The sequence below is a fragment of the Rhopilema esculentum genome, chromosome 20, assembly GCF_057945365.1.
Source record: "Rhopilema esculentum isolate cy_ngs chromosome 20, ASM5794536v1, whole genome shotgun sequence".
In the NCBI taxonomy this organism is placed as follows: domain Eukaryota; kingdom Metazoa; phylum Cnidaria; class Scyphozoa; order Rhizostomeae; family Rhizostomatidae; genus Rhopilema; species Rhopilema esculentum.
Genome location: NC_142834.1, coordinates 7241621 through 7264395, shown reverse-complemented (window position 1 = coordinate 7264395; position 22775 = coordinate 7241621). Strand labels below are relative to the sequence as shown.

The 22775-nt window shown below is 35.4% G+C and overlaps 2 protein-coding genes and 1 long non-coding RNA gene across 3 annotated transcripts; 2 read left to right on the top strand and 1 right to left on the bottom strand.

Moving 5' to 3' along the window:
- The first annotated feature begins 1848 nt into the window (after nt 1–1848).
- LOC135687361 (uncharacterized) lies at nt 1849–7000 on the top strand. Its single transcript, XM_065203904.2, has 2 exons — nt 1849–1993; nt 3390–7000. The coding sequence occupies exons 1-2, from the start codon at nt 1981–1983 to the stop codon at nt 4049–4051; spliced, it is 675 nt and encodes a 224-aa protein (XP_065059976.1). The 5' UTR covers nt 1849–1980; the 3' UTR covers nt 4052–7000.
- Nucleotides 6484–8264, bottom strand: LOC135687364 (uncharacterized). The gene is made up of 2 exons (XR_010516187.2): nt 7865–8264; nt 6484–7051 (listed from the first exon to the last, which is right to left on the bottom strand). It is a non-coding gene; the product is annotated as an uncharacterized LOC135687364 (long non-coding RNA).
- A 735-nt stretch (nt 8265–8999) lies between these two features.
- LOC135687356 (G kinase-anchoring protein 1) lies at nt 9000–22376 on the top strand. The gene is made up of 11 exons (XM_065203900.2): nt 9000–9224; nt 11785–11922; nt 13400–13432; nt 14308–14349; nt 14614–14731; nt 15429–15562; nt 16690–16809; nt 17961–18024; nt 18556–18626; nt 20044–20121; nt 20951–22376. The coding sequence occupies exons 1-11, from the start codon at nt 9033–9035 to the stop codon at nt 20996–20998; spliced, it is 1038 nt and encodes a 345-aa protein (XP_065059972.2). The 5' UTR covers nt 9000–9032; the 3' UTR covers nt 20999–22376.
- Nucleotides 22377–22775: the final 399 nt, after the last annotated feature.

The following is a 22775-nucleotide window of genomic DNA, read 5'->3' as shown; positions in this document are numbered from 1 at the left end:
ATAGTTTGTAACATTGATTGCAACTAACGAATTTGTTATCGTATACTTCATTGTGAGTCTCATATGCTTTCTTCGCTCCTCTAGGCTCTTCCGTCCAAGCTTTTCTAACATTTCAGTTGCACTTGCAGGGTAATGATATCGATCTAGAACATATCTTGCAGCTCTCTTCTGTATCATTTCTAATTTATCAATGTTCTTTCTGATATACGGAACCCAGACAGGTACTGCTTTTTCAAGGTGAGGACGAACAAGACTGTTGTAGGCAACATATCACATTCCAGTCAAACTGGTTTATCAGGGTAAGACCAAGATATTTTGTTGATGAGACTCGTTCCACTACAATACATATGTCGGAGCCCATGTCAAAAGCTAATTAATTTGCCTTAATTTGCCTTATTATGCTCAATAGCTATCATTATCATGCCAACCTTAAATAAATAAATCATCATTATTACTATTATCATTACATTGAAATTTCTCTCTTAGTAGAAAAGTTTTTCTCTTAGAGAAATTGGTCTGGAAAATTTACAACATCGACCAAGAACCGAGAACTCTAGGTGCCATTCTATCATAAATATGCTTCATAGCTCTATTTTGTTTGATTATGACATGAGGATTGGATAACTTTGAAGGGGAAGAAATTGAAAAATGTTTGAATGAAAGCAGGGATATAAAGACACAACTTTGCTGTCTTCCACAGCATTGGTTTTCTAGCAAAACATTATCCATTTTCAGAATAAACAAATCAACTTTGAGGTTATCCTTGACCTAAATTAACCTACTTGATTCAGAAGCTTTTCACCTGATTCTCATTCTCCAAGAGGGGCGCACAATTTCCAAAAAAGGGTGCCAGATTTGCTTTAAGTCAGCGAGAGAGGGGCAACTGCCTATAGTTGTTGGCGAAGAAAATATCTGTATGAAAAAACTAATTGATTTATTAACGCTTTGAAGCTATTGACATTTACTTTCTTCGTGCTTTGTTGAAGCTAGAGATGCTGTTCCTGGCGGGCCTATATCAAATGTTTTGATTTTGTAGACTTATAGAAGTTTTCTGCTATAGAGATAGTTGTTTTCCACTCAATGAAGACACATAACCATTTCTGGTATCCTAAAAGCCATAACATCGTCCCTTTTGCAGAGATCTTGAGCCTGGCCTAAACATGAATAGTATATACCCCCAATCCATTTCAGTGTTATTCAAGGCTTAATTGAATTTTGTGGACATACCCAAGCTACATTGATAAACATTATTTGCAGTAGTTGATACAAGTGGGAACCTGAGAAAAATACAATCTATAATATTATAAGAAATATCAGCCTTAAATAAAATATCATTGCGCTAGAAAATACGTTATGTTTTTGTAATAAAATTCTTTGAATAAGCTTGAAAAATTGGCTCTATGCACAATGTATTTCAGTATAAATAGTTTTTTACGTATATGTGATTTTTCTGTAGCAAATACTTGGCACTACTCAAGTTTTTCATTTAAAATTCTTCACTTCATCTCATCTAAAAAAATGAATATAGTGAGATGCTTTTTAATCTATATTGCAGTATTGCGTTACTCCTAAAATTACGTCAATTCATCCTACATCATAACGCTCAATATCGGGTGCAGTTGCATGTTCTTCATACAGCTGCCTCATTTTCAAATAAGAACTGAATTTTTCATTGAATTGACAACAGAGGATTCGTCGATAATCATAAGATTGTTAAGGAAGCCGTTGCAAAATAACTTTATCTGCCATCGCATTTATGATGGCCACTCAATGAACATGCTCAACCAAATCAGTCAAGGATTTTCAGCTACCTGTAGTTCTCGGCCAAGGGAATGCGTCCGTGTTAGCACGGCTTAAACTATGAACAGGTGATTCAGATTTTTAGAAGCCGCGGAACTTGGCACGTAGAAGCACATCTGTCAAGATTGAAACGATTTGTTTCGAAGAAGAAACGTTTCAAATCAGAATCATCAAACAAAGATGAATCAAAGAAGTATGTGATTACTATTCTTTATTCATATAAAAAAATTGACCACAAATAAAGGATGATTGTTATCTATGATTAATTTGAAACGAAATGCGTCTTCTAAGGTTGAAGTTTGCGGTTAATAGGCTGTATTTACTTTTTTATTTTGCTATACAAACTATTCTTGTTGTCGCAAAATATCATTGCATTTACAGTATTTTCTCTTGCGAAAAAGATACGGTAAAACAGTTGTTCACACTTAAATTCAACTTTACTGACCGATTCTAAAAAATGTAAATCATAAAGTACCAGTAACAATAAGTAAACTAACTCAAAGTTTTCAGCAAACATTATGGGAAAATGTAACAATGGCAATTATTCAAACACTGGAATTTAGATTTAATTATTGACTCTTAATTTGTCAAGCTGGCATGCTTCCATTAAAGCTGATATTCAACGTAGATATTTGGTCGTTTTTGAGAGTGAAACGTGTGCATCAAGACTGCTTCAAGAGATAACTGTTCAGCCGAAAAAAGGCTCCTTACCATAAGATACTCATAACATAGCCTGACCAGAGTATTAAATTTCAAATCTCAATCTGGACATCGTACTGGCAGAAACACTATCGATGGTTTCTTCACACTTAGACAGCTGACGGAAAAGCCAAGCTAGCAGCAAATATATATACTTTTCGTCGATAGGCATATTTTCAATAGGAAAGCAGCATTTATGGGCAACCTCGACAGTCATGTGCTCGCGTTTCTGATTTGCCTGTTTTGTTCCACAACTTGGTATATATTTTTGCTAGCGTTTATTTTCGATTTGGTGTTCTGATGACTCATACTCTGAAGAGTGCTAGACAATCTGCTTAAGTAAGGTTCAACATGTTCGTCTTTTTTCAAAACAATTTTTTAATTTTAAACAAATGTACGTTGAAGACTAGTCTTTGATGATGAACTTACAAACCCTTTTGAATAAAACAGCGGTGTTAAACAAGGCTGTAAACTAGCTCCCATGCTTAATGAAATTTGTGCAGCTGTTTTTCTCTGGCTTGCATACAAGAAGATCAAGCACTCTCATAGCATCCAAGTCAGGCTTCCATGTGATGGCGATCAATTTGATCTAAGAAGATTGATGAGTAAGACTAAAGTCCTCGCCATATACATTGGCAAAATTTGCGGATGATGAAGCAGTTTTCAGTGTATGTGTATCCGCTTTCGGGACAAATGTACAGATTTATACTTTCAGCCCATTTTTATTTTGTGTCCATTTTTAAGTTTCTCTTTAATTATATAAAAGAATATATCATAGAGCCCTACGGAATATTTTTCAAATAATGTCAGCGATCATGTTTAAATATTCTCTTGACAAGTTTTTATAAATCTAAAATTTAAACATATTCATTTTATCTTGTAAATTACAGATTTGTCAAGAAGTCAATCAAAATTGGCCAGTCTCTTATTCGCTGTAACTATAATGGTTGGACTGCTTCGTGTCTCGTTTGCCATCCCACTCCCAGACAGAATGAAACTTCGTCGTGAATTGACCAGTCAACGAGAAATGGTGCGTAGGCTGCAACTGCAATCAATATTTGGACCTGCAGAAAAATTCGACTCTGATTTGACGGCCGCTGCTTTGCTCGACAAAGATTTTCAGAAGAGGTCGGTTGAAGGCGATGTTTCACTGCCTGCTTTGACTCGCCACGAAAGCTTCGACCAGTTCTTTGCGTTACAAGAACAACGCGAAGGTGCAGGAAAACAGCAAAAAAGATCTGCAGATGGCGGAGATGAATCCAGTCAAGAGAAAAGCAAAGTATTCGTTCCTTTCAGTGGGAATGGCAACGGCCTTGGGAGGTCAAAAATACCCTGTAGGCAAAAAAGGAGTGTTGATGGCGATGATGCAACAAATACGAAGGAGAAAAGGCATCTAAAAACACCGCCAGGAGAGGGATTAGTGCCTCAGTACAACATGTATGATGAACTATGTGAAGATAGTCAGCCAGTGAAGGTTGTCAAGATAAAGTCACTAATAATAAAGGATGGAGTTATAAGGGACAATGATATAACGGAGACTCTACTCTCGTGATTCGGCACTGGTAAAATCTCGAATGTCAGAATGATGTTAAATGTTTCAGCATTCATTACCACATGATGAGTTGAGTTGGATGAACTCAAGCAAAGCAAAGTACTAGGTTATAAACCAACATCTTTTGCTCGTAAGAACATTGCCAATGACAATGGACAATGAACACCTATTGAGAGACATTTTTAAGGTGCATTTGTAAATACACGCTAAATTACTCATGAAGTTGGCTTAAGACGGATGTCTTCAGTAGTAAATTAACCTATATCTGCTAAAAGTAGCCTATTTCATGTCTGCATTCAGCACATAACGGTAATATTTTCCAGTACAAATTGGAAGCCAGGAAAGCGAATTTGATATATCCAAAGTAAAACTCACGGAGCCTTCACTTGAATAATTCATGCCCCGAAAGTATATATTAAGCAAATGCAAAGATAAATGATAGCATATCAAGTCATGATCAAAATGTAATTTTGGTCGGATTGTGTTTAAAAGACAAATTTCTTTGCTTTTTAAGAACCATGCTCAAACGAATGCACAAATAAAAACTCGATACTCAAATATACACAAACGATACTGTAACATATCGATACTGTATTCTGTAACAGTTTTGTCTAACTACTGCCATTTTAGCTCATGTACGGTTTATTTTATCATATTTTCCTTGGTAGGTTTAAAACTTGCCAAAATCATGAAAGTAGAACAATAAATTATTGGCCAATCAATAAACGCGTGAGCAGTATTACCTTTATTGATTGGTCAATTGTTGATCGACAGGTAGGTGTCGATTGCCTTTAACGGACACCTTCTCAAAACAGCAGATAACACCATTAAAAGTTCTGTTCTTTCCTGTAAAAGTAGCCTTGTAGAAAGTCGTCTCCAGACACCGGCCACTCCACTCTGTCGACGTTAACACCGGTGTCCAGTATACGAAGGTTCTATTAGCGCAACAGCCCTTCAGCATTTACCTATGGCATATAAAATTAATTTAACACTTAAACATTACTACGCAGTTAAAATCGTAGCTTAGGTTTACTTTGTGATATCAGTGTAAATATAACAATTCTGATGTACGTTGAATGTTTATGTCCTTTTTGCGTTGTCATCTTGGGGTTTTAAGCGACAATGAATAGCAGTCGTGGTCACAGTAGTGCACTTTGGTGCATATGATAGATGCCTTTCAGATAAAGGATTACAAAGCATTAAGACCAGGGATGCCTGAGAAGAGGGTGCAATGCATGACCAAAATTCTCCAAACTTGCAAATGGAATTTCTTATGCCAAATGTGAGCAAATTTTAAAGATACCTACAGAAGATTGAAACAAATTGACAGTTGCGAAAGAAGCTGGGAATTATCGTTTTGATGCATTTTTAAAAATGATCAGTGGCCTGAACTCTTATGATTTAAACTCTAAAAACTTAGGTTAGGCAGGTTGCTAGATGGTTATGCAAAATTCCCTGTCTACTGTAATAAATTAGCACTTTTGATCGTTACGTAATTAAGATACGCTTTTGTTATAGCCTCGCTTTACCTATAGAGCACGTTTTTTGTTTTCTGTTAGTTATGTTCGTTGAGTAGATCCAAAATGGCTGTGCATCGAAACTTCTAATTTTTTTCCTCGTTAAATTCTTTTGGAACTGAAGTTCATAGATATTTTACGACACTTCTTTAAAAGCAGCTTTGTTTTCGAACTATTTTTGACCAAAGACCAAAGATCAAAGGCTTTAAATATTTCCATACTGGAATTCGAGCGTTTGGTGTCCTCCTCCCTTTAACAGGAATCGTGCCAGAAAATCACATCTCATATCAAATGTGTTTCTTGTTCAATCGGAATGAATCTTGGACAGTAAGATTGGAACAGCGCTTGGTAGAAAAAAATGCTGCTTCTTGTAGGAATCATCAACCAACAGTATAGTCACTTTTTATAAGAAAAAAAGATCCATGGTGTTGAGTTCTACAGTTTCTTAACGCTTTGGGAAATTTCTATACCAGTTGTATCTTAAGAGTTTCTTATGTCATTAATCTCAACATTCAGTTTTCTAAATTTAATCTTTGCTGCCAGGAAATTTTTTAACAGAAACTTGTTTGACATGTCTTTCGTAACTGCAATCAACGAATGCTTGGAACAAATGTATCAGGAGGTTTTCGCTAATAATGAGAAGGAATTTTCTGCTTCTTAATTTTGCTAGAAACACGATCTCAGTGTTTGATGCCCACATCATTATTGGTAACAGTTACCACCTGAGCATATTTTCTGTAAAGTGAAATCAAATTGAAAAATTATACTCTTTTTCCTGTGTTCATATGTATTCTTAGTGCGTGCCACACTTAACATAGCACTTTAAAACTTGTGGAAGAGAGGGTTTTTTGTACCATATTGTAAATGTTTGTTTTGGTTATTCTGTAGAGAGGAAAACAAGAAAATCAGAAGTCATTACTTTATCGTGAAACTTGATATCTAACAAGGATTACAGTGTATACATAACTGCCTGTTTAATAGGTTTAAGAAAAGCTCCAACGTCATGTCATTAGACTTCTATGACCATAGGCTAACATATGTAACCGATCCATCTGTTCTGAGGTCGCAAAACGAAACAACAAAGTTTTGCATTCAGGTTGTAGTGGTCCCAAGCTGCTCCGCAGTTGTTCATCACTTTGCTGTATGCATACATATGGATCCCATTTTGAGCGGAAACTATTTTGCCATGTCTCTCGCACATTTTGTCAAGCTCGGCATTGCTACGCAGCTTGGATTTGGCTTTATTAAAGCAGTTGTTGGGGCACCAGCTTTTGACCTCATCGCAAGAAACATGGAAGCCAGGAAAGCCACAGAAAAGGCCACAGGAGCTTAATCTGTCAGACCATGACACCAGAACAGGAGCATTTGCCTCGTCTTCAGTTCGAATGAAGCAGTTGCATGTTCTGTAGTTTGCTGATGCCAGTTGTGCCCAGGCCGCGAACAAAAGGATGAGGGCCAGCCTTTTGTACATTTTTGAAGGTTTCTACAATAAAGTCTTATTTTCATTACCTTTAAACCTCGTTTAAAGTATCTTAAAACGAAATCAACATTTAAAAGAAACTGTTCGTTCTTCATAATCTTGTCATCTCTCTGTCCCAGACCTTTTTCACGAACTTTCTAGGCTATAAAAACCTTTCTGACTCCAAATCGGATAAAAATTATGATATCTGCCTGAGCCATGACATGAAACAAGCTGATTGAGTTTTCACATCACGTGCTTAGATCGCATACAGTTATTTGGTAAATAAATTGCCATTAGTGAGACATTGAAATCTCTACACCAGCATTATGAATCAAACAACGAAAAACTCCTTATGCTTTCAAAAGAGAGTATGAACCAACCTTTGTGGGTAGGAAAGTCAAACTGATAATGTTATGCTTGCGTAATATTTGTCAAAAAAGTACGTGCAAACGATCTATGTGTCATGTCGATGTTATGTTTCGCACGGTACACGAGTTTACCATCCTAAATTTGTCTGTTAATAGATACAATGCCAGCCAAAATTACTCGGAACAGTGATCGACTTTTGCAGTATTTTTATCTTTATCACTTCCTCTATGAAAATCACTACGCCACCCCACCCCCCCCCCAAAAAAACACTGTTGATAGTTTAGGCAAATGTAATAACTATTTACCTGTAACTATCTAGAATTTTCTATCTAGCTGTACGTCGTTTCATAGAAGACCAGCATTTTTCTCACAGGAAGAAAAGGATAGCTGAAAATTGTCCTTGAAAACTGACGTTAGTGTTCCAAGACATTTAGCAGGGATTGTAGATAGCAGATTTGAACTTACCTCGAGGCTCTAACGAGGCAGACGTTTGTTATCCAAAGCTCTCTTGCATTCACTCAACTTATTGTAGCATATACCTGTCTTATATGTGCTATGTGACCAAGTTTGAATATATGTCTTTCATTTACGCATTGCTTAAAAGCTTCCGGGTCGAGAGAAGGTCAGAGGTCCCTAGTATGAACACTGAGTAATAAACACCAAATTATATATCTGTCTACACTTAACCATGAAAATAATTCCAGCCTACATAAAGCTTCCTAGATCAAGTTTTTTGCAAAAATGGAAATCCTTTATGATTAAGGTTACAACAGCTATCATTTGATACAACTTGAGAACAGCAAAAAGTGATTCTTAACACGGAATAAAACAGATTTGAACATACATTTTTACTGAGGTAATTAGAGAGAACCTTTGCAGCTTTAAAGACTCTTTCAACATTGGGAAGGACATTTATGGTGTTGCCATGTCCGTACCATATACGAAAAAAGTGACACACAATGGTGTTGCCAGTCTCCTTGCATTAAAGACAAGACGTATTTAGTCATGCTTCATAACACGTTTAGACGTGCTTTTTCACGCTAAACCACACGACTGAACCTCATAAGTTTACTCTTATACGGAGCCAGTTATTTAATGCTTGATGAGATCACGTGCAGCAAGTCAGATTGCGCACGAGTGTAGACTGTAACGTTTGTAAAGCTCAGGTAAGCGATTTGATCGATTCGGTAGATTCGGGTACAAATACATAGACAATTCAAAGTTATGTCCTGAAAATTTCCTGAAAGGTAATCATTTATAGACATTGTTTTTACAATATCTTGAATAGTGCAATTTTTATTTGAATTCAAGACCAATGAATTATTATCATGTATTTCTTACTTTTCCCACTAAATGTTTGTAGGGTCTTCAAAATACTTTATCAAAGTCATTTCATGCCATCGCTCAATATAGATGAATTCAAACCCTCTTTTGAAACTGCATCTGTTATTAACCAGCACTTCGAATTTATGATCCCCAGCCCACCCCTCACCCCTCGATAAACCCCTAATAAAAAAGCTCCTAAATTATACTGCAAAAGGACCGGAACCATGACGTCAGACAGGCTCGCTCAGCAGCTAAATTCGTAAATGCGCAGGCGGCTAGATTTTGGGCATAGGGGAAAACATTAAAAATGGCTGCCCACATGGTGAATGATATTGGCGTGCACTCTCGTTTTTCTGTGTTAGCAAATGATGATAGTGATGAAAGCGAAGAGGAAGTTTCGAAGAAGAACGATGAAGATGCAAAGAAGAAAGCCAAGAATGCTAAGAAGCGTGCTAGAAAGAAGAAGAAGGCCGCACTGGCGACTGCTGAAAACAACGAGGTAGTCATTAATGCTGGGGATTTGACTCCCCTTTTGAAGAGAATTCCGTTTAAACATGTGAAATTTTGTCATCTCAAGGTGTTTTATTGGCGAATTATCAAGCTTTTCAGCAAGTAAAGGATGGTTCACCCATCTTGTCAGCAAATAAGGTTTGAAAACTGTAGTATGGTCTTTGTGTACAACAACCTAATGATTTAATACTAACAAATTTGGAACAATCTAGCCTCAAAATTCTGGAGAAATCGAAAACAGTAATCCTGAACCTCAACTTACTGGTCCTTATTTGGACTTTGCTAAGGCATTTGACAGCGTGCGACATGCAAGGCTACTTAGTAAATTAGAGTCATATGGTATAAATAACATCCTCAACTGGATTGCTGATTTCTTGACCAACATGAAGCAAGGAGTTGTTGTAAATGGGTTGTTCTCTTCATGGGCTCCTGTACTAAGTGGAGCTCCACAAGGTAGTGTCCTTAGGACCTGCCCTATTCTTTGTTATGTTTATGATATTCATGATTGTACGCAGATGATAAGAAGATTTTTTAAAAGATTGAAGCGAAGGCTGATAATGGGAAACTACAGATAGATTAATCAAATTTAAAAGAATGGCCCAGAACTTGGCAGTTTTATGCAAGCAAATGCAAACTTATGCATTTTGGAAGGCAAAATCCCTTGACAAGTACATTATGAATGAAATTGATTAACAATTGTACAAGTTGAAGAATCATGTTGTGAAAAGGATCGTATATATGTATATATTGCGATCAGTAAAAGTTTAACAAACAAGTAGTATTAGAAGTCAATCCACTTAAGAAACTCTTTTTAGTACCGGAAGTTTGACATCAAATCCTTGTTCCACTACTCCGTTTTCGTATGTCTCTGCTTTCTGGTCATTCAGTTTCTGTTATTCTTGAGCTGATCCAATTGCTGGCTTTTTTAAATAGCTAGCTTTTTTGGCTATGCTTGGCTGTTTTATACCTTTTTTATGCCAACATTGTAAATAATAATAAAGAGTAATAATAATAATTATAATAAATAATTGCTCCAGCCCACAACGTTTTGGCCAAAACGAAGGTTTTCTCATGATTCAATAGAAAAAACTTTATTGCTTTGTGTTAAAAATAAATTTGATTCTTGCGCCCCACTCTTATCATGGGGGTTTTTGGCAGCGCACGTTGATTTCTGAACATGAAAGCCCTGCCTCACTGAAACCTTTAAATTCAAAAAACCAGACGTATGCAGGGAACAGTGCTACTCTGCTACTATTGAAAAAAGAATTACCTATGAGCAGAAACAGTCAGAAGCTGAAGAAGCAAAGATTTAATACTGCATTAGGAAACAGTTTTCAGCTTGAGAGTAACAGACTATTAGAATGGTCTCACTGATGACATCATTACACCAAAAACGCTAAATATGTTCAAAACAAGATTGAAAAGTTATATGACAACAGCAAGTGTACTTAAGAATTTCCTATACCACCTGAAATTGCCTCACATAGTACAGTTTAATTTGTTGTGTTATGTTTATACCAGAGTGGAGACTTTTCTAAATGCTCATAATCTGGCTATGCTGTTTTTAAACCAATAAGTCTTGACAATCCTCTTTGGCTTCCTAATCAATTCACATGCCACAAGATCTTTCATTGCATATAAAACAAAGTTGCAAGTTTAGTGTTTAGATGCATTACAGGCTATAAGCCTACATTTACACAATACTATTATTATAATTATCAAATCAGATAACAAAGAATGTCTTTCTCACAATTTATCATCTCAAGGAGCTACAATTTCCTTCTTGCTGACACATTCACTGCAAAAGCTAAACTGTATTTGGTCAAGTACGCAGAACAATCTGCCAACCAACATCTTTGACTTTACCATCAAGTGTCTTAACAACACTTTTCCAACTCCAAAAAATATGTTCAAATGGAACCTTAGTTAAACACCACTAGTGACCTCATTCGCACATGCTAATAACTGCCCTTGTAAAATATGCAATACTTACAAACTGGGGATAATTTCATGGCACTAAGAACATAAAGATTAGAAAATTACTGCAAGACCAGGTCACCAAGAACCTGTTTGTATCAAACTGGCCTGCGACAACATGGTTTGCTTGTAAATTGCAAACACATTTGAAAAACAGAGGGAAATCGCAACAATTCAAATACTTGTTGTGAGAACCAGTAACATATAATTTTGTTAGCATAAACACAGTTCTACCTTTTTTAATGGAATGATGTGAATCTCTATTTTTTTGCAATGCTTGCATTTGAAAATGAATTCCTTCTTTATCTTGCCCTCCACTGTCAGGACATTGATCTATTTCTTCCTTGGCCAATTTGCCAGCTTTTCAAAACCTCTTTCTCCACCTCTCTCTTCATTCCACCATTTGAGCTAACTGTGACATTCTTTTTTGTATTTCCTATTTTGACTGTAATGAAATCAGCTTTTCTATCAATGCATTCAAAAGTTTTTCATGTTTTTCAAAGTTATTTTGTTTTTGATTTTAAAATGAAGTGTTGACAAGACTTTTAAAGTATTATGCAATTTTACTGCAGCTTAGAAATTTGGCTTTTGGAGGAAAACCAAAACATGGGCAGCAAGGAAAGAGCATCACTGTGACTCACCAGATTGAAGAAAAACCACCAGTACAAGCCCAAGAGAATTCAAGTGAGTGGGAAGAGAGGGATGAGCAGGTAGGTTTGAAATAATTTGTATTAACTTGGCATATGCTTTGTTGTAAGTTGAGGCCTGTTATCTCTTTGAGGTAAGCATACCCTCTGTGCTTTAAAGACTACACAAAAACAGAAACATTTGAATTGATTTAAAGCAAAGCTGGCTTTTTGTAAGAAGTAGCCCATGGGAGTGGCCAAGTACTCACATGTTTTCTCTTGTGTGAGCGATCACTCCAGGTAAAGATGACCAATGTTAATTATCAAAATCAACAATGCTTAAAGTGACAGTAATCTTTATCACAACAGTATAATCCTGTTATAAGATGCTTATGGTGCAAGGTAACATCAAATGAAAAAGAACTATTTTGGTGCATTCCAAGAAAGATTGAGTACCCAATATAAATGTGCTTAGTTTATAAATTTTATGTACATTAGGAAGGTCACATAGAATGCTGCAATTGCGAGTGATCTCTCCTGGCCTGACAAAGTGGATAGCCACTTTTTAACGCATGATGATGAAAATGACCTAAAGTTAACAGAAAATTCTGTTCTGATGTAAATAAAAAGTCATAAAACTGGAAAACAAAGTATTAAAAAGTCATAATTAAGTCACCCGCGAATAGCTGAACCCTGTGAGTCTAGATTTTTTGTTTACATGCATGCATGCAGGTTCCAAAGCATGTAGATAAAAGGATAGCCATGCTAGCCAAAACATTTTACAATTTTTGATTGCTAAATATGTCAGCACACTATTGATCCATTAGCAGATTAATATAAAACTACTAAACAAAGAAAACTAATATCAGAAAATCTAAGTCACAATTCCAGTCCTTATTTAGATCAGAGAATGATATAACAGAATGCTGAATCTAACAATCCTCTCAATGTAAAAGAAAATGGCTGGTCCGTGTAAGTTTAAGGTTCAGGAAGTAAAAGCTGTTATTTTCAGTCCCTTCCAGAATAATGCATTCACAACAATATCTGTCAATTAAAGTCCCTGGCAGCAAAGCAAAGCCAAGGCCAAGCAAAAAGTACACTTCTACAAAACCACATGTTTTGAATAAACAGGACTTGTGTCTTAGTTTGCCTTTAGTAATTATTTTTGTGCTTGAAATGGCTTGTAAAGATTATAGATGTATCATTAAGATTTAAACAGATTTGGAAATAGAGAGTGTTTTGATCCACCTTGTTCTCTCCAGGACAGCAGTCTGCAGTATCTAATGATATTGATTTGCTAGGTTGCAAAGCAAATATTATATTTTACCCCATCAGCAATTGAAGGTAAGAAGCAAAGCTATAAATCATGCAAAACCAAAACACGATGAATCAAAATGCCATTATTCTCACTTACTCATTTAAATCCACAACTTTGTGTCATCTAGTTTACCTATCAAATGATCATCAAAATGTTTCTAGTTTAAAAACCAAAGCTTCCTGTTTTCCTTTTTTTAAAGGTACATTCTTTAAGTAAGATGATATACTATCCTCTTATTTGTAGTTTATTGTCAACCAATTTCAAGAGGATCTCAAGGCAAGTTGCAATTTCAAAACTTTGTTACTACTCACTCTTTATAAACTAATATCTAATATAGTTATATATCACCCCCCACCCCCCCTTTATTTCAATGTGTGTTACATTTAATGCTATTTAACCCTGGCAAGTGTTATTGTTAAGAAATAAATACTGTTTTGATAAACTAGTTTTATAGGAATTTTAAAGAAGTAAAAGGAGCATATGCTTATGATGACATAACAAAATCAATTTTATGTTATATGATGATATTTTGCTAACACGGGTTGTGGTCTGACAAAGTGGTCTGCATTGTACGATTTTGGTGTATAGAACAGGACGGTTCTAAGTTCTTACTCCAAATTTCGCTCCATGTGTTTAACGGACAACATGTTTGCAATAAAAATGCTAGGCAGATAGAACCAAAAGTAGTTTGCTTGCAGTCGCATGACCACATTAGCCTCTCATATGTGATGCTTAGAGAAGAAGTTTAGGATCTGGACCAATAAATTTATTCTCCTGAAAGAACAATGCTACCCAGAATTTTAAGTAGGGAAATTTAAGCAGACTTAGCTTTTAAGCTGAGTTCCACTAAGAAGTGCTGTTCCTTTGTTTTCTCTGTTTGGCAAACTTCAAGAAATACCAGCTTCTTAAGAAGAAGCATAATTTTTCAAAACAGCTTGACTGTCGCTAACAAAGTACAACACCAGATGTGACTCCATACATAACAAATCTTGTTGCCCTTATATTTCTTGGGTATTTTACTGTATAAAACTTTCTTTATAACTCTGACATTTGTTAGGCTTGATCATTTCCCTTTCACTTGAGCTTCCGGGCAAGGTGCAGAAGAATAATGTTTAGTGAGCAAATTTATTCTAATTTTGACTCAATTGCAGGAAGCGTTGAGAGTAAGTTTAGAAGAAGAGAATCAAAGATTGGTGAGTTTAATATGCATTAGATATGCTCCTTCTTTTTTCACCAAAGAATGGAAAACAAAAGATTAATTGATATTCCGATATAAAGGGTCTCTAGTCATGAAAAGCCGAGAATAAATTTTGTTGGAATATAATAAAAACATGCATATTGTTCGAAAGTTTTTTTCGAGATATGTGATACATATAGAAAAACATTTTTCCGGCTCAATTTAGTTTTCTTTTTAAGGATGTTTGAAAAGCTGTATTATCGTCTTTTTTATATTATAGGCAGAAAAGAGTGTGGAAACTATTTCAACAAAGAAGAAGAGAGATCACAGTGTTAAATTATCATTAGACGAGTTTCAAGAACAGGTGGAAAGAACTGGAAATTCTAGTGATAAAAAAGGTAGACACTTTGTGATGATTTGTTTAATTCTGAATACAGCTATGTAATTTAACTTAGGCTTTTTAGTCCCAACCGTATTAGACTGTTAAAGGTACAAAAGAGCGGATGTTTGATCAATATTTGTATATTTGAACGCAATTTTATTTTCTGAGCTGATGAATGGATGCATCCAAATAATACCTTGAAATCAAATTTGTTTCCAAAAGAATAGACCTAGTTTGTCAAATTCGTATTAAAGTAGTCTTTGCTTATTTGCAAACTCTCTAAATCCTCTACTTGTATCTTTACCTTTTCGAAATTTCTCCAGCCTGAATATAAAATTCCTGTCTTACCCGGTATCCTCGCAACTTTTTTTTCTTTCTTCTGAATTTCAAAATATCTTTTCCTTTTTAAATAGTTTTATTCTCCGCGGTCTACGTTGAACGTAGTTATAGGGCCTTTTAAAAGCAAGAATTCCTTTAAAATTGCTTCCGTTAACATCAGTATGTTCTTTATGCTGCCCAAATTTCTGTTTGCTTTTCTAGCAGCATTATTTTTTGTAGATCCGAATTGATCCAACACAGTGTAAACAGAATCCCTGACTGGAAAAATTCCGGATTAAAGAATTTACATCGAAAGACTGTTTTGTAGCAAAGCTCTGTATAATAGGTATTCAGCATTGTACACTGATCTGATTATTTTTTGTATTGAATTTTAGGCTTTAATGAGGTACCCGATTTGTCGAAGAACAACGTTGAAAATTTACCCAAAAAGCACAAGAAAAAGAAGGAAAAAATTCATACAGCTAAACCCAAAGTTGGAATTTTAAATGGAGCTGAGGACACTAAAAAGGTGATGTGATGACAATTATAATGGTTTTTGTTATTTTATGTTTCACACAATTTATCTAGTTTATACAAGTTAGTTGTTCGAGATAGAATCTAAAACCCTTATCAACTTCAAATCTAAATGCCATGCATATCAATTAAATTAATTGTTTACGGGTCTGTCATAAAGAGTGCTATGCCATATAGGCAGAGCTGTACACGCTACTTGGCGTGTAGAACAGGACGGTTCTAAGCTGCTACTCCGAGTTTCACTCATTGCGATCATCGGGCAACTATTCGTCAACCTTGATTGTAATGATCACAATGAATTTACAGAAGGTTTTAAGACTCCCTAGGCAGAGCTGTACACGCTACTTGGCGTGTAGAACAGGACGGTTCTTAGCTGTAACTCCGAGCTTCACGCTCATTGCGATCATCGGGCAACTATTCGTCAACCTTGATTGTAATGATCACAATAAATATACAGAAGTTTTTAAGACTCCCTATTATTAGGAATGCTCTGTGCCAGGACGCTAATGGAACTAACCAAATCAAACTTGGCCCTCTAATCAATTTAATGATATCATCTGTTAAATGATATTTTTTATCTGAAATTATGTTTCTTTGTAGGATTATTTTCAAATTAGAAAAAACAGTAATACCCAGTTTTCTTCTATATAATACGATGCAGTAAAATGTCAAAGGTCTAGTAACGTAAGTTGAGCATTGTGTAGTCGGGGTAGCTATGTCATTTGGATTTTGTAGTTGTCATTGCCCGTTTCAGATGTCCTGCTAGTGCAAACCATTATTTATGAAGCTTCTTGATTTCGATTATCCTACAAAACTGCATTATCTCAGACCTTGTTATTGTGTGATGCTGCCATTATGCATGAACCTCATTAGGGATGGCCTCGTTTAGTGAAGTTACTTAGAACCGTCCTTTTCTAAGCACAAAATAGTATCGTGCCTAAATATTTATATGATATGATATGATATGTACAGAGCTTGGTTCACACGACCTAGTGCATTCTGTAACATCGATTAGCAGCAATATTAATTTATACTTTAATAGGAGACTGTAATATCTTAAACTTCTTCAATATTAGGTGGTAAGTTTATTTGGTTATTGCATTATCATATTTTAAATGACAGATTAGCAACATACAGACGGCACCAGCCCTCGACCCTGCTAGCGTACAACAATGGATGAACGAAGTTGAAAAAAGAGATATCGAAAATTCACTGTTAAGAAAATCAATAGACGAATTAAGGGTAAAGTTTCATTTTCACTGTTTCTTTCGTTCTAAATTACCTTAAATCTTTACATTATCTGTTGCGCTAAAGGGGAAGCAAACATATAATTGGTATTGATAGGTATTATAATTTGTATCTTTATGTTTAGAAGTGTTTAGAGTACATACGCAAACTATAGCGTGGGTATTAGCACCACAGCAAGTGAAATATGTAAGAATAAAGGAGGAAATGGTAATGAACCCTTGTTGTTACTCTTTGTGACTCATAGAGGCTCCGGTACCAAAGGAAACAATCCAGCACCACTAACTAGCCTATTTTCAAATATCATTTCTACTTTTTTCAATAAAGACTCTATTTTGAAATTGTTGGTCAAATTTATGTTTTGCCGCAGTAGTGGGCCCGACATGCAACCTTGTGCAACATCTTCTTCTGTTAGAAGCCTGTCTTTTCAAATTTTAAAGATGTTTTGGTTATTATTGCGTATTCTTTATTTTTTGGTGCTTTCGGTTGAAATGTTACAAAATTTTACTTAGCCTGAGATCAGGCCCTATCAGATCAGGTGGAGGAGGCGGGGGTGGAAGAGTTGGAGTATGGAAAAGGAGAGCCTGAAGACATGCCATTGTAGGCTTGTAGTAAAGCTTTGATTCGTTCATAGTTTTTGTTTCCGTTATGAATAATAATGCAAAACCTCGTTTGCACTCTGACGCTCTCAAATCACCACCCATCCACGCTCGCGAAAAGCACACAAATTATGTGATAAATTTACTGTCAATGGGCATTACTGCAAATTCTTTTTCCTTTCTTTTTCTTTTTTTCCAATTTTTTTCCGCCGAGTCTCCGTCCGAGCCTGATCTCCGGCTAAATTTTACTATGTAAGGTCATTTGTTACATAGAACACAAGCTTTTCATCTAAATAAACATGGCCAATTATCTTGGTCAGCAAGTATTTTTCATGAAATAGTATCTAAACTCTATACAACATTATTCATTTCGAAATGGCTTTGAAAAAGGCAAAACTTTGAAAAAAGGGACAACCAAATAGTCATTATTCTGCAACTTAAGCTGCAAATGCTAATATGGTGTTTAACTGGCTGTAAATACCTAATAATTTTCTAAGCGCAGTTTCATTATAAACGCTTTTTCAATGGATTTAAACTTCGTCGTTTCAGGAAGAATTAGCTGAAGTGAAGAAAAGAAACAAACAGTTGTGTTTTATTTTAGGACAAGGAGAAAGTAAGAGAGAAAGTTATCTTTGTTGTTTTGCTTTTTGATGTGCTGCTTAGGCTCTTCGTGTTTGTGTTCTTTTACATGCTATCTAAAATGACATTCGATGCCTTTGAGATGCTGAACATTTTTTTTATCAACTTCTTCATTGATTGTTCTTCAAAAATATAAATGGAAATTTACAGAAAATTCCAAGCCATTCTTCCAAATATTTTAGTAAATCTTGTGTCATCATTTTCCTCAGTTATGCATTCTTTACTTTGTATTGACTAATTGGTGACTAATTGGTTTTTTTATAACACCTATCAACTACAGATAGCCTCAAAATCATTACCATATTTTGTTCATGCTTAAAAGTTGTTTGTCTTTCATTATATATCACTGATCAATTATCTAACCTTCTTTATTTTGCTTTATGTTAATAGGTTTAAAAATCCTTATCAACAGATAGCATTGCTCAACAAATAATTTCATCTTTTTATTTTATGGTGCAAATTTCAATGATACAAATTTTCAACTAACCAGAACGACTTTTTGCAGTGCGCGATAAATCGGAGATCTTGCAACAGATCGAGACACTTACAAATATCAAGGATGAACTGTCATCTGAGGTTATACTTTTATTTCATTACCAGTTATTATGTATCCTATTCTAGTTTTAACGACAATAGACTACCTCGGAGTTCGCGATGCCTTGATGGAATTCAATTGTTCTATTGCTAGTTCCAGTTTCTCAGGTGGGGCAAACCAGTGAAAAATTTAGGGTGGATCTTCCTTTACTTTGGCCGTGAAGCTTCTTTAGAAAATAGAAAAATACTTTTAGAATGAAAAACTGAATATCGTTGATTAATAATAGACCTTACTTGAGCTACAAACGAATTTACAAATCTCGGTGATATATGCCACAATTGTATTTATTGTGGTTTTTTGCCCCACTAAGGTCATGGTGTTGCGAACTCCGAGATGTTCTATGCTAGAGTTACTTTGATGTGTTGTTGTTTCGTACCCTTACCCCCACTTTGATTTTGAAATATCTGCGATTCAAGCATACTCCCCCAACATACTCTCGATTTTGATTTTGAGAAAAGGGGTCTGTCGTCTGACATGCATCTGTCAACAGTTGTTTCTAAGATTGTGTTATAAAGGAGAGCATCTGAAATATCAAATAACACCCCAATGAGAACCTTTGTATTTTGTTTATTCCATTTTTGTTTGTTTGTTTATTTTGTCTATGTTCTAAGGTTGTTAAAAACATGCTTAGCACATGTTATCCACAAAAATGTTGCATAACAAATCTTGAAAAGTTAATACTGGAAGAATAAGCACTTTTTTCGATATAATTTATTTGACAGTTTTAATCCCATTCCTCATACCTAAACCAGTAGCTATGCCTGTTAATTTATCTTCACCATACTCAACTATTCCTGTCTTCGAGGTGTGCAGTACGATTCTGAATCATGGTGTTCTTGAACAGGAATGTACTGAACCTCGCCCATATCCATTTTTCGTATTTTCGTTTCAATCAGGGAGTGATAAGATTCATAACTCAAGGGTGGTGTGCATGTTATCATTAACTGTCGTGACACTGCCAACGAAACCCTTGCTTACATTCACAGCTGATTTTGTATTATAATACCAACAGATCCTATTCCTTGTTGTTTATATTCAATGTCAATGTCAAAATTCGAATGCCTGCTAAGTTAATATTTTTTCCAAATTTAAAGATTTTTTCAAGCAAAATTAACCTCAGTTATGCCACCTTCCAAAAATCTGAACAAAATTTTGCTGTACCTGTGCAGTTTACGTTATCGGATGTTGCTTGTATGTCAAACTGGATGTTATCCCATAAAAATCTGACATATGTCAATAGAAATCGCTGATACTTTGCTCATTTGAAGCATCAGTCTATATTGAATTCGCCTGTCAATAAGCCATTCAAAATAGGGAGCAACTGAGAAGTCGATAAAGTAAACAGAAATGTTGATCAAATGAATTAGTGCTGATTGTAAGAATTGTTTTTCCTTACAGCTTTCTGAAATGCATTCACTGTTGGAGCAAGAGCGTTCTAGGGTATCCATATTGAAATTGGAATTAGCAAAGTCACAGGTAAATTTATGTCTTTTAATGTCTAGCTTTTGCAGTATTAATGCTGGTTGGTTGTTTATTATAGCTAGTTTTATATTCACAAGTACCATTCAGTTTTAGCTGCTGTTAGTTATTAATAGCCATGCAAAGCCAAACAGGGGGAGGGGGACTAAAAAAAAGGATCACCTTTTAATGCTCAAAAATGACATTAGGTTGGTCTGATATACTATTAAAATTTCGCAGAATGATTGAATAAGTGCAGTTTATTGAGAAAAACATCAAGAATATAATGGTTTATTTTGGGTTTGAAAGCCTGGGTAAAGGTCAAGAAAATCTCCCTATTTTCAATTTTTTTAACGCTTTCTAGAAGGGTGCATCAGATTTTACACATTGATACAAACTAAAACGGCAATTGGTAGGTGTACAACTTGTAGAGCAACATATAAAGATTCTGAAAACTACGTGCTATGTCAGTGAAAATAATGCTAAATTAGTGAAGTTTTGGATTTAAAAGTCAAACCAAGTTTAATTTGATTCAGGGTTGATATGGAATACTCAATAATACATTTGAGGAGCTACACGAAACTCCATCACGAATCATAGATCATTTAAGCCCTTGCCATATATTGTGAACTTCATTTCACACGCTTTAACTCCTGGAACTATTGCATTTGGAAGTATATTCGTGTGTAAAACATATCAAAACAATGAATATAATTGGTTTCCTCGTGAATTTCTTTAATTAGAGCTACATGTCTTAGTAAAAGTGATAGAATGGTCTTCCCTTTCCCTTGTAAATTGTAGAACGTTTTCTAGCAGTTCATTCTATAACAGTGTTTTTGTTTCGCAGGTTGGCAGAGCAAAGAAACCATCCTTCTCTGAAAATGGACATAGATAACTGCTTCGTTAAGTTTTATATGTTTTGAATTTATACTGTTGTTTTCAATTCGTTGATATCTTTTAAACACAGTTTTACACAGCATTTCCAGTTATTTTGAAAATTTCATAGAACCTACTTGTTTGTAGACAATCATTTAGAGCGCTTATAAGGCCCTTCCTTTGTATTTTCCCCATCAATCTCTTGCCACAGCTAGCCAGTATGTACCGAGAATAAATTTTATGGAAAAACCACGAGACAGTGCTAGTATAGATACGAAGTATAACAATCAATCATAAAGATCCTGAGTGAAAATGGGACTTAATAACAGTATCATATATTGTACTTTTGGCACTGAATACATCTTTCAGAATCTGCATTGTTTTCGATGGGACACAATTGATTTCTGTTTATAATTATCACAAAAGTAGAGACCTAGATGAAATACACGAAGAACGTCCTTTTAAAATATGTCTTAGGTTCTCATAATCAACTATACATTCTGACCCTAGAATGCAAAAAAAATTTAACCATAGCTTTGTTTTTGTGTTTTGTGCATCGTTCCACCTTTTGTAAAGATGCATTTTTGAAGAATCTTCTTAATGTTGGCGATTTGTTCATAGCACATATTTGTGACTGCTTACAATTTGATGAGAACCCCAATTATATTAAGCGCAGTGTCTTTTATGTGTAGCCATTCTCTATTGGTTCCGTGGCAGTTCTCATGTATTGATTGCTCATCTTCACAGCTAGACATGATACGCTTTGTCTTTGGCGTAGCAGTCTGAATTTGGTCATTTGTTCCACTGTGCCTGTTTCAACTCAGATCACATTCTCAAGCCAGAAGGCATCAATTGAACGCTTTTTCAGCATCCTCGTTTTGTAATAAACAACCAAATCATCCTTTTAAAATGCAAAACCACAGCACAATATGAAAGCATGACATGAGAAGCAAAAGTCGAAGATCAATTGCAGGAACACTGCTGCTTGAAAACTCGAATGCGATTTCAGGCACGGACGAAGATTCCTCGAAGAGAAAGTCACCTTGTTCCTTCACATCGGGTCTTAATGTTTCGATGGCGGCTGTAATGTTTTTAACTTTCACGCCATGCACGATATTAGCTACAGAAAACAATAAAAATATTGTCAATTGAAATCCCCGACATGAAATTATTTTCGACATTTCTCTAGCACTGACTACAATCAGTTAGGGCTTGAATTTGCAGTTCTCCACGTGACCCTATCCACTGGCGTTTCTGTTGAAAATCGTCGATATTCCTTGCTTCTATAATCTTTCTTGTATATATAATATTTTTCAGTGTATAAAATACCTAACGCAGTATTGTGAGGATATCTGGTCAATGAATATCCAATGAGCCGTTAACTGGTTGTTCAGGTGGTCACGTGGTTTTGCCTGCACATGGGAAAGCGTTTGGCTTCAAAGATTAGCTACTTCATGGAACAGGTTTTGAGGCCATGAAGGCGAATGAAGGGTTCAGATACGAGCTATTCGAAGATGTGGGAAAAGGTTGCTCGTAACACCTTTGATTCTGTACATCTCAAATAGTTATTTCCTTGGATTTAATCGTTTTATATGTAAAATTAACCGGATTTGAAATCATTCTTGCACAGCCACGGTATACATCCATTAATGCTCCAAGTATGAAAGTTGTTTGAAGTATGAAAAACATCCATTCAGATATAATTCATGTTTTCAGTAACTTCATATCCGATCAAGAGTAAAACGGAACATTTGAAGTTCTGGCTTTGCTAATAAAGGACTTGAAAATCTGAAAGA